At 30.4% G+C, this 13,090-nt stretch overlaps 1 protein-coding gene across 1 annotated transcript; it reads right to left on the minus strand.

Moving 5' to 3' along the window:
- Positions 1-18: 18 nt before the first annotated feature.
- On the minus strand, positions 19-4,108 carry LOC112751661 (enolase). Its single transcript, XM_025800874.2, has 17 exons — positions 3,942-4,108; positions 3,727-3,790; positions 3,303-3,367; positions 3,074-3,121; positions 2,896-2,982; positions 2,703-2,783; positions 2,511-2,612; positions 2,355-2,435; positions 2,188-2,262; positions 1,466-1,528; positions 1,295-1,375; positions 1,016-1,210; positions 891-941; positions 702-790; positions 568-619; positions 426-482; positions 19-318 (listed from the first exon to the last, which is right to left on the minus strand). Exons 1-17 carry the CDS (start codon positions 4,005-4,007, stop codon positions 238-240), a joined length of 1,338 nt encoding a protein of 445 aa, XP_025656659.1. The 5' UTR covers positions 4,008-4,108; the 3' UTR covers positions 19-237.
- Positions 4,109-13,090: the final 8,982 nt, after the last annotated feature.

A 13,090-nucleotide genomic window follows, 5' to 3' on the forward strand; every position in this document is an offset into this window, starting at 1 on the left:
GTTCAAGCCAAATGCAGGTGCCACTAAAAATAGATTCTTCCACTTTATAATATTTGATATAGATGATGATGATGATATTTGACAAGCCAACCGTAAACATGAGCAAAGCAAATCAGACTATAGTTTACTGCAAGTACCCAATGTGATGTTTCTCATTGCAAAATTACACACCCATCAAAACGTATTATATTATACTCTTCTAGTTCTAGGCTTCTAGCAGAGTTAATTTGGAACATATTAGTAGGGTTCCACTGGGGCTCTGAATTTGGCTCCAGCATACACTGCAGCAGAACCAAGCTCCTCCTCAATCCTAAGAAGCTGCAACACAAGACCAAAACGGAAGGTAAGTGGCATGATAGTGGTCGAAAAATTCAACTCGAATTATTCGTAGTGCATCAAGCACAAGTTTCACAGTCACAGTATACCTGGTTGTACTTGGCAAGCCTTTCTGATCTGCAGGGAGCTCCAGTTTTGATCTGACCCTGTTAATGTGAAATTGTATTAGCTTTCTTCAGAAAGTTGGCTAAAGCATTACGGTGAAAATTTGAAAGCCACATAAGAACTTACCGTTGATAATCCAACTGAGAGGTCAGCAATGAAAGTATCCTCAGTTTCACCACTACAATGAACAAGCGAAATCACATCACATAAGAATTAAAATAAAAATAACAAAACAATGAACCAGAGAGGTGGGCTCATACCTCCGGTGGCTGGCCATGACACCCCAGCCAGCTTGCTTTGACATTCTCACAGCTTCAATACTCTCTGTTACACTGCCGATTTGATTGACCTAATATATAAATTGTATAAGATGAGATTTCACTCACTATTTACAAAGAAAGTTATTAAATAGAAAGATGGACATCTTAATCCAGTAGCAGCTAAGTTACCTTCAACAAAAGGGCATTGCAAGCTTTCTCCTTAATTGCTTTTTCCACACGCTACAATTAACAGACTAGTGTCAAAAGGATACATGTTTAATTAGCATAACCCCCAATTTAGAAGTTAAGCATACCTTTGGGTTGGTGACAAGGAGATCATCACCAACAATTTGTACTTGCTGGCCAATTTCAGCAGTTAACTTTGCATAGTGCTCCCAGTCATCCTGATCAAAGGGATCTTCAATGGAAACAATTGGATAATCTGACACAAATGATTTGTACACGTTCTTTAAGCTGTCTCCTGAGATTTTCTGGGATCCATCATTATTCTGCAATAAGAAAGTAATTTACTTGGTCAAGTATTTAACAGAGAAATAACCCAATAAAGGCAAGAAATTTGAAAATTTGTGTACCTCTTCCTTAAAATTTAAGTCATATGTTTTGTCCTTACTACCATAGAATTCTGAGGCAGCAACATCCATACCAATTACAACCTGCAATTGGTGCAAGTATAGAAAATTAGGGGTAAAAATATCAGCCATATAGTAATACACTGTCAGAATAAGTGGAGATTATGATTCAACCTTTCCAGTATAACCAGCTTTTGCAATGGCAGTCTTCAAAAGCTCAAGACCCTCTTTGTTTTCCTATAAAGGAACCAGAAAACGTACAAAAGCAACATTTAGGTGGGATAAAGATCCCATTTGGATTGGAAATGTTACTAAAAAAGCAAGCATTATAGTTTAATAAAAAGAACTACTGTAACAATATTTCATGTATGTTGGGCCACAACTTTATTTAGAAAAAGACCATATTTAAAAAAAAAATACCAATTTTTTTAAAGCAAATATCTAGCTTCTTAAAAATATATATAAAGAGGCATAAGCAGGTTTTATTAATAGATTTAGCTAAAATGTGCATACAATAATGGAAAATTTTTAATGTTTCTGTGTTTGGCTATAAAAAACACTCTTGCTCAATTTATCTTATTTTATTATTTTTGTTATCAATGCAGACTTGTAAGCACTTCTCAGAAAATCTAAATGAAAAATAAATATATAAAATTTAAGGCTTTGCTAAGAGAAAGGTTGAACCCCAAAAAAAAAAAGAAAATTTTCTAAAAGCTATCCAGAGGCATGTCTTAAACCAGGGGTGGTTTACTATCTTTATAAATTAACTGAAGAAAGAATATCATACACTATTAAAGCTCTTGACATGCAAAGAACATTAATGAGTAAAGATGAAATAAAACAATCAGATCATATAAAAGTTTGGATCGCTACAACCAAGGGGAGAAGGAAAGGACCTGAATATTAGGAGCAAAGCCTCCTTCATCTCCAACATTAGTAGCATCTTGTCCATACTTCTTTTTAATCACAGCCTGCAAGACACGCATTAACACCTTAATTTATTTAGGAAACTACATAAGTGAGATGAAATAAGGAAGTAAAAAAAGGGGCAAAAAGCAATAACCTTCAGGTGATGGTATACTTCTACACCCATCTTCATTGCTTCTTTGAAAGAGGATGCCCCGACAGGGAGAATCATAAACTCCTGTAGAAGAGAACACAGCAAAGCAGTAAGATATATCTCACACCCTTGATCACCATCGTATTAAATCAACATTACCTGCATTGCCAGCTTATTTCCTGCATGTGAGCCTCCATTAATAACATTAAATGCAGGTACAGGCAATACCAAAGTTTTGTTCCCAGCAAGATTTGCAATGTGCTGAAATTTCAAATAATACAAAAGCAAACCATCAGACCACAAGATAACTACAGAACAACTATGGCTAATGAGTAAGGAAACATTACATACTGTGTACAGAGGAATTTTCTTCACTGCAGCACCTGCTTTACAGACAGCAAGTGATACTGCCAAAATAGCATTGGCTCCAAGCTAAAAATTTCAAGATATTAGAAGCCATTCAGCATAAAATGGGTGCAGTACAGCCACAAAGAAAAATGCAGCTATTTTAACTCAGGAAGCCAAAGGAATCAAGTGGTAATACCTTCTGCTTGCACCAACCCCACTCATTAACAGTTCCATCAAGCTGTTGTACCATGAAATTGTCGATTTCAGTCTGCTTTGTTGGGTCCTGTAAACTCAAACAAATAAAAGAACACAATTGATGTAGGACAGGATTTAAAATAACATGCTACAACCAAATTCTATAGCTGCTAAAATACCTTGCCAAGCAGAGCAGGTGCTATTATTTTATTCACATTTTCCACAGCCTAAGCAAGGAAAATTAAAAAAAAAAAATTGTCATCAAAGCCATTCCATTTTAAGGGTGATAAAATAATGCAGAAAGCAATATATATTAAGCAAAATTAGGAAGCCATCAAAATTTAAACATATGCAACAAAAATTTCTTAAAGGCTAAAATAACAAAGTGAAAGCCTATGAACGAAGTACCTTGAGAACACCTTTCCCAAGGTAGTCTGAACCTCCATCCCTCAATTCCAGAGCTTCATAAACACCTTAACCAAAACAAATTGAAAAAACAAAACAAAAATGTTAGGAAACAGTACTTAAACTACCACTACCAGCATGGCATGCTATCACTAAATAAACACCTTTACACAGCATGCAAACAAAAACGCATGCATGTCAGTCACATACAACCAAATATCACTTCAAATCCTACATAAGCAGCTATTACTTTTCCACTTCATTCTGAAAACGATTATATACTTCGAGCATCATAACAGAAACAACTACTTACTAGTTACTACTTCTCTACTACGACAACATACATAACATCGTTAAGAAAAACATCATAACTCATAATCACGTTCTTTTTTGCAAAAGCAAAAAAAACGACGATCGTTTAGTTTACCTGTAGAAGCACCGCTAGGCACGGCAGCTCTGGCGAAGATTCCGTCGCTAAGAGTAACGTCAACCTGAAAACGAGAAAAACAAAGCTTCGCGTAAAAGGAACTCTCGGTAACACCGAAAACAGAGCGCCGAGAAAAACGAATATTCCTCGGCAAACGAAAAGATAGTAAAGAAAGTAAAAGATGAAAATGGAAAGGAAAATGATGAGATGATTACTTCGACGGTTGGATTTCCGCGGCTATCGAAGATCTGGCGAGCCTTGACGGACCTGATCGTTGCCATCGTTGTTCAGTGAATCGCAGTGGTTTTTCAAAATTTTCACGGTTTTCTCACTCCCTCAGTTTTCCCGAGAAAATGACAGTGAAAAAGAAAGTGGAGAGAGAGGTGAGGTATATATATATAGAGGGGCTTGACACGTGGCGGGATTGGAAGGGACATTGAATGTGGACCGTTGCTGGTGGAAAAGAGAAAAATAGGATGGATGGCTGAGATTTGATATTTAGTTGAGGCTTTCATGAGACTCTTGTGCTCCTTATGTTGAAGTTTTTATATTGGTTAAATTATACAGATAGTCCTTATACTTTCAGTAAAATTGTAAATTAGTCTTTATATTTTAAAATTTTATAATTAGATCCCTAAAAATAATTAAAATTTACAATTTAGTCCCTATCGTTCAAAAAATATTTTATTTAACAAAATATTTTTAGCATATTCTCTATTTTAACAGAATATTTTCAGCATATTTTGAGAATATTCTGTTAAATCAACCATTTTTAATTGGCGGAACTAAATTGTAAATTTTAATTCTCTTTAGAGATCCAATTACAATCTTTTAAAATATAAGAATTAATTTACAATTTCACTAGAAGTGTAGGACCAACTTTGTAATTTAACCATTTATATTTTAAAGAATTTATTTTTGATACATGGTCAGTTTTATACGTGTATTCACTCACATTAGTAAAAATAATTATTTTTTACATTGACTATGCTATCCAAAAGAATGGTTGTAATTATATGACGATGTAAAACGTTTTATACTATTAGCATATCAAAATTAAAGCAGTTGTACAAGCACGTCTGTTCCAGAACAATTAGGGAGTCACTCGGATAAAGACGTCTAAAATGTATTTTTTTAAAGATATTTTCTAGTAACTAAAATTTAATATATATAATCGATTAAATTGTATTAATTTTGTCAAAATTATGCCATATAAATTAATTTAACTGAAAAAATAGTAAATCGAATCTTGAACCGATTTAAATTAATATTATTTTTTATAAAAAATATTTACAATGTCCTTATTAATATATATATATATATATATATATATATATATATATATATTAAAAATTCTAAATCCTAACTTTATGACTATAAAGAAGTAAAAAACTAGAATTTAAGATTTTTAAAATTAATATATATAATAAAAATATTTTAGTCATTTTTTATAATAAAGATATTATAGTCGTTTTCTATAAAAAAAAAATATTAATTTAGATCAGTTCAAGATTTGATTCACTATTTTTTCGGTCAAATTAATTTGTCTATCCTAATTTTGACAAAAATAATACGGTTTAATCGATTATATGTGTTAAATTTTAATTACTAAAAAATATTTTAAAAAAATACGTTTTAGACATTTTTATCTGAATAGCTCTCTAATTATGTATAAATATTATAGATCAAGAAATATATCTTCTAAAAGACAAAAATGTTAAATAATTTTTTTATTTTTTTATTTATAAAATTTTTTATATCATATTATACATTATTTCTTTTAAAAAATTATATTTTTAAATGTTATTTTAGTGTATCTAATGATCTAAACTTTGATTTGTAGTCCACTACATCCCCTTGAATCTGATTCAAATATCGCATACTGAAATTGAATGAATGAAGGGTCTTGTTTGAAAAAGAGTGATTGGAATTTTGAGAGCACCTGGTTTTGACAAAAGAGTTGGTTGTTTCTAAGTAATATAGGTTGTTCAAGGTTGTCGATTACAAATGCCAATTGTTTTCTTACAAAGCCATGGGCTGCATTTTAATCCTAGCAATGTGTTCATGGGGGGCTTAAAAAATGCCGTTAACCAACATTAAATAAATAATAATCGTGTACATAACAATGATTGCTATGCTCAATAAATAAATAAGTATTTAACTAATATGTGTTAAAATATATATTAAGATTGCAAATTAATTTTTTATAAAGATTATTCAAATTTAAACTTTTAATGTATTTATTAATCTTTGTACAATATCCAAAAATACGTATTTTGTATATATATTGAATTGGTATTTGCTATGCTGTTTATATAGTCGTCTAATTTAGTAATTTATTAAAAAGAGATAAAATTAATATTTAATTTAAAAAATATAAAAATAAATAATTTTTAAATAGTAAAACTTACCATAAAAGATTAGTTCGGCAAATTCGATACCAAATACATAGACACCACAAAATTTGCCTATTGAATTATGGTCATAATGTGGCCATGTGAAGTGAATTAATCACCAAATAAAACTGTAGTCCAAGATTTATCTGGACTTGTAATTGAAATTAAAAACGCTGAAGACCCAAAAAGAAATCCATGAAAGAATCAAATCAAAGAGTGCTCAAGTTATTGGTTTTGGACCAAATTATTTTTGTTTAAACACTTATTATATTGTCTAGGCCCAAAAAAACTACAGATTATATTGCCTGACCAAAAATTACAAACCAAGTGTGAATAGTTTTTTTTTTTTTTTTTAAATAAAAAAATTCGAATCTATAACCTTTAGATGAGTATAAAAAAATTATATCACTTGAATTATAATTTATTAATTAGTGTGAATAGTTTATTAATATTAAGTTTTGAGTGATGACATGCTTATTCCCTCGTATAATAAGATTTCAACTTATGTGCTTGAGTAATGAGTATGTTCATAGGCCAATAAGTAATAGCTCAAATGGCATAGTCTCCACATATTCAATTAAGAGGTTGCGGGTTCGAGTCTCCTATCTTTGGTAAAAAAAAATAAATAAATAAATATGTTCATAGATGAAAAATGTGATTTTCAAAATTTAAATTTTAAATAATAATTAATACCGGCGGTGTCAAAAAATAATATGTCAAATTTTAAAAACAATATCTTTAGATAAAATATTTTTTAATTAAACATTTGTTATGTACTGTGAAGTTGGTCTTGTTTTATCTTCTTGTATCAAAACTTTTGCTTTACTAATTAAATAATGCATTACCCTAAAAAAATGTGATTATGTGAAACTTAATGTTTAATTGTAAAGTAATTAGGGCTAACTTCAAAAAATTGATTTCATTCCTTCCTACCCTTTTGTGTCCAGCAATTATTAAAGAATCCTTTGGAAAATTATGTCTTTGAATGGAGAATATAAACTCAATCTTCAAAATATCATTGTGTGAAAGAGATATGTGAATTTCTAAATCCATTAATAATGTGATATTAATTAGCACATGACCTTATGTGTAGCATTACTATTTACCCATATGGGAACACAAATACCATGTGTTTCATGGATCAATTATTTTATATTTATTCAACTCAGCTTATAATAAGTGTAAACAATAATATTTAAAAAAAAAAAAAAAACCTTTGCCAAAACTATAAGAACATACATTTCTATAAGTAGTTTGTGCCTTGGATACAACACGGATACGCTGACACTTTTTTTTTTTATAAAAAATTGGATATACGTTGTGAATTAAAATTTAAATAATATATTAAATTAATAAAATATCATATTAAATATAAGAGTAAATATAGTTGAATAAAAAAATTTTAAAATTATGTAATTATTAAAAATAATAAAAAATTTTAAGTTAGTAAGTAAGTAAGCTACCAAAGACAATAGATTTAGGTTTTGATTTATTAATTATTTTATTTTTAAATTTAAATTTTGATTTGTTTTAATTTTAGAATATTTTAAAATTAGAAAGAAAAAATTGGTTAATCGTGCCATAAAATCACAAAATCAATTGAAAATTTACATTCCAGCAGAAAAATCCGTCTCATGAACATCTAAATCGAGTCGGATTCGTTCGGATTCGTGACAGTTCCACCAAAATTCTGCATCACAAGAAGACACGCCGCCAATATGCTCGTTTAAAGTATCCACCACGTGTCGGCGTCGGATTCCCATTCGACTTGGATACGCCGGCACTATGAGAGAATCCGTGCTTCATACTTTGTGCACATAATACTTGATCAAATCACTAATCTAATATCAATGTATAGTTGTATGTTGGTCTATAAAAAGGTGAAATTAAATACTTATTTTAAAAATAGTATAAAACTAATTGCTATACAAAAATGGCAAGTTAAATAAATTTGGATTAGATAATTTCAATCTAGAAACTTACTACTATAGAGATTCAATAATAACTAATTATAATATTATAATTTTTTGTATAAAAAAGCAGTCAAATTTGAGATTCATGGACAATTGTTGACTATTTGCCTAATTCTGATTCACAATTTCACAAATTATTTATATGGATTTTGATGGAACACATTGAATGAGACAATAATTAAGAAGTGTGAAAGAAATTAAAAAAAGAAAACTTTGACTATAGTTAGATCTAATACAATCACAAGTCAACCTAAGGCCCATAAATAATAATTGTTGGTAGCTACGGTTCAAATCAACCGTCAAATTAAAACAGGCAACAACTTTTTATGGTTTATGGTGTAATAAAATTATAGGTGGATACTACCATGAAGATTTTACTATTGTCTTCATATGAAGATACTTCTTTTTTACCATTAGATGATAAAATGTATGGTTTGATTTTGATGTGTTGCAAAAGTGTTATTTTTTTTAAAGTGTGGCTAAACAAACAAAGTACACTTTTAACACAAGAATCTTCATAAAAAGATGTTTTTAGCATCTTCATTTGAGTAGTTGCCAAAATTATATATATTGAAAAAGGGAGAAAGAACATGCTTCAATCATTCTTTATTTTAACAAAAATTCAATAACAATGTATGGTTCTATGAATTTCTTAGCTGGTTTGTCGTAGCTAATACATGTTCTTAATTTTAATAATTCACTATATATGTATTTTAATAAAATTATGGTAATATTTTTTTATAGGTTTAATTATTCTGTTGGTCTCTATAGTTTTGCGAAATTTTCAATTAGGTCCCTATATTTTTTTTCCTTTTAATTGGGTTCCTACACCAATTTTTTTTTTCAATTGAGTCCCTATACTTTATTTTCTTTTTATTTGAGTCCCTGCACAAATTTTTTTTTTAGTTTGGTCCCTATACAATTAAGTCAATTACTACTAAGAAGGACCTGATTGAAAAAAATATTTGGTGCAGGGACCCAATTAAAAGAAAAAAAAGTATAAGGACCTAACTGAAAATTTTGCGAAACTATAGGGACTAACAGAGTAATTAAACCTTTTTTATATATACTTTTGCAATATTTTTATTTTTATTTTCAAATTAAAAATATTTTTAAATATAAAAAAATATTATTTTAATTTTTACAATATTTTTTAAGTGTTATCAGAATTGTATAATCACCTTAGTCACTACAATAATAGTATCATAGCATACATCATATATCGTCTATATATTTCATTAAAAATTAATTTTGAATGAATTTCAATTATAAACCTTATTAATATTTAACAATGAATTTGAGCATGTTTAGCTAGACCAAGCTGTTTCAATTTCAGCTCACAAGAAAATCAATTAGGGTGTCTCTATTTTGTATATTGAAAAAGTACATTAACCATCTATAATCACTAATAGGTTTCTATGGTTTTTTTTTTTTTCTTTTTCTTTGTCTTCTAATTGATGGGGTCACACACAAATAAATTTCATTACATGAAAACCAATGAGTGAGACAAGTTATTATATATGTAACATCAAGAGTGACATTTTCAAGCAATAGAAAACAACACATTTTTCAAACATAGTTTGGTTGTAGGGTTTGGTCCTAAGTCACTTTCATTGTGTCACTGTCTAAGCTTATAAGATCTTCAAACTTCACCAAAAATATCATCAATTCCATCCATGTGTACAATTTTTTGTTTTTCCAAATGATCAAATCTCGTAAACCCTTGTTAATCACTTTAAATAGTATATAAGTTTTAAAGAGGTAGTTAATTTCAGACAAATCAAATTAAATAACTTAAAATAAAACTAAAAATAATCTAGTACATAAACATCTCGTGTTAATATAGATGAAGGATAAACTACCAAAAATGCACTCGAATAAAAAGACTATGCAGTTCTTTATCCAGTAAATTTGACCCGTATCTTTTTTTTTTTTTTTCAGAGCAATGGACTAGAGTTAAAAAAAAACTCTTCTCATCGTCCATTTGTGAAAAATAGCACTCCGCTGCTACTTCAATGCCTTGGATGGATATACATAGACAAGCACCATAAGCATACATTACACGTAAAGCGCTACTGTCTCCAGGGTTTACGTTCACCATCCAATACACATAAATCGCTACTGCCTATAGCGATTTCTGTTATGCCACCAATACACATAAACTGCGGCTACCAGCAGCGGTTGATGTTCTTCCCTAATCCACTACTACCAATAGTGGTTTCTATAGAATTATGAAAAAATGCATTTACGTATTGGTATTTAAAAATGTGTTATTAGGTAAATTCTTTCTCCACTTAATTTATTTAAGAAAATTACCCTAAACATCTCATACTAATACATATGAAGGGTAAATCACTAAAAATGCATTCGAATTATCTTCGTACTGATAAAAATGTCTTTAAATTTTAATATCGACAAAAATACTCTCAAGTTATTTTATAATGTGACAAAAATGTTTAAATTCGACAAAAAATGAAGCAGGTCGGATCACAGCTTGAAATTTTTGTCAAAATTTTTAATTATTTGAGGATATTTTTGTCAATAATTAAATAATTTGAATATATTTTTTTATAATTTATCCTACAAATAAAATATACATAGTCTAATCTAATTATTATTTCAATGACCGATTCTTTTTCGGCTTGAACCAATCACCTTAAAAAGATACATGGAATCAAATTTCATAAACCAAATCAACAAATTAAATATCGGGTTAGACCGAATTAACCGGTTCGAAACCAATCTTGAAACCTATTTATAGAGAAACAAATGAAAGCCACGTAAAAGTTTTGATTGGTGATGTCAAGTTATGACATAAAGGGCCTTGTTCTTCTGAGTGGCTAAGAAAGTTCCATGTGATGTTCTTAGCAATAGAACAAAAGACTTTTTTTATTAAATTAATGAGATTAAAAGTTGTTAAAAAGGGTCCCACGTACAGTTGGAAGAAACTTCCCTCCTACATTAACACATTAATCATCAATTATTATAATAATACAAATGTAATTACATTACATTGTTAAGTACTTAAATTAATTGGTAATTAGTGAAGATAATAATCTATTTTCTGATAGCTTTCACACCACACCTCATCACAAAGCATCTCCTTAAATTTTGCTACATAGTGAAAGGTCCTTTACACGTTTGCATCTAATCTCAAACAAGGTCTTATAAATAGGACTAGGAAATTTTGCAAATCACACACATAGACATAGACATACTCCTCCTTTAATTTAATTTTTTCTCTCACTTTTTAGGTACCCTTTTTTTTTGTGTGTGTGTGTTTTGCTTCCAATTTTTTTCACAAACATGTTGGATTCTATAGTGGAGTTCATCACTCAAGCAGCTTCAAGTTCTGCATTCATTTTTTGCTTCTGCAATTTGATCATAGTGTATATCTTATTGGACTTGAAGCCTACCCTTAGTAGTAGTGTTCAGCAAGAAAATAGTGAAGTCACTCCTTCCATGGGAACAAATCTTCAAAAACAAGAAACAAACTCGAAGTTTCTTGTCCAAAAGGATACCGAGTTGCGAGCAATACAAGTGTCATATGTCCGACAAGTCGAAGCAGAAGCAGAAGCAGAAGCAAAGCTAATTGAAGTTGACATCATTGAGACTATAGGCAACGATGAATGCTTCGTCGAAGAGGTGAAAAAAGAGGACGAGGAAGAAGAAAAAGAGGAGAAGGAGGAGGAGGACGACGACGAGTTAAGAAAACGGGTAGAAGAATTCATAGAGAAAGTCAACAAAGGATGGAAAGAAGAATTGTTGATCACATCAAGCTTGGTATAATGTTGTAATAATACCAAGAAACTTATATTAAGTAACATGCTTGTAACATATCTGCATTATGTTACATTTTGATGTATGTATGTATAATGTATTGTATGATTATATCATTCAAGAAAATAATAGTAATAGATGGTTTTTTTTTTTAATTCATAGAGAATTTTTTTTTCTAATGTTCTAACTAGAACTAATAGTGCCTTGATAAATTATTTTGGTCTGTTGCCAATTTTGAAAGAAATATATGAAATGGTTTTTTTCCAATCTAAAAGCTTTATTCTTGCTCACATCACATGGATGGATAAGGAGAAGAAAGTGAACTGCAAAAAGAGTAAAGAACATGCTTGGAAGCAGCATATGTGGAGATTCCATTTAATCTTTCTTCTTTTAGTGAAGTTGATTCTTTTGCAGTAAAGAAAAAGTTTGTGGGAATTTCTTTAATCCAGAACAATATTCTCCTTACTTTTTATCAAATTGGAAGAACTAGCCATTAGCCAAGAAGGAGAGACTATTTCTCTTTCTGGGAATTGGAATTGGAAATAAACATAAATATCAGTTGTGAAGTTTGACATCCTAAAACATTTAGTGATATAGATAGTGCAAATTTGAATGAACTGCCAAAGATGAGTTTATATTTGAAAAAAGAAAATTGTACTTTAAGGTGTGTTTGGTGAGTTAAATCTCAATTTGGCCCATGAAATTTGGCTTGATGCTTAGAATGACCCCCCTCCCCCAAATTTACAATTGTAGCTCCAGCTTGTCCCTGCGATCATCTCCGTCACGGGAATGTTGATCTAGCGCAATTGCATGATATGGTGGATACTATTTAAACGACGGCGTATTGGTTTCGCGCACAAACCCTTTGGAAACCACGTAGTGTAAAGGTTTTCTTGATGTTTGGCAACTTATGATCGTCGTAGTGGAAAGAAACGACGTGGTTTCCAAAGGGTTTGGGCGCGAAACCAATGTGCCGTGGTTTAAGTAGTGTCCACCGTGTCATGCAATTGTATCAAATCAGCATTCTGGTGACGGAGATCGCAGGGGCAAGTTGGAGCCACAATTGCAAATTTGGGGGTTCTAATTGGGGCCAACGAAATTGTGGGGGTCATTCTGAACATCGGGCTAAATTTCAGGGGCCAAATTGAAATTTAACTCTGTTTGGTTTACATTTTGATTTGCAATGTTCTAAATTTTGTAAAGAAAAAAAAAACA

The sequence above is a fragment of the Arachis hypogaea genome, chromosome 15 (assembly GCF_003086295.3).
Source record: "Arachis hypogaea cultivar Tifrunner chromosome 15, arahy.Tifrunner.gnm2.J5K5, whole genome shotgun sequence".
NCBI classification, from domain to species: Eukaryota; Viridiplantae; Streptophyta; class Magnoliopsida; order Fabales; family Fabaceae; genus Arachis; species Arachis hypogaea.

Excerpts from the sequence above, each read along its gene's own strand:
- LOC112751661 (XM_025800874.2), bottom strand. The coding sequence starts at position 4,007 with ATGGCAACGATCAGGTCCGTCAAGGCTCGCCAGATCTTCGATAGCCGC. Across the intron at positions 2,436-2,510 it reads GAAATAAGCTGGCAATGCAG|GAGTTTATGATTCTCCCTGT; the intron begins GTAATGTTGATT and ends TCTCTTCTACAG. Across the intron at positions 1,529-2,187 it reads GCTTTGCTCCTAATATTCAG|GAAAACAAAGAGGGTCTTGA; the intron begins GTCCTTTCCTTC and ends GTTCCTTTATAG.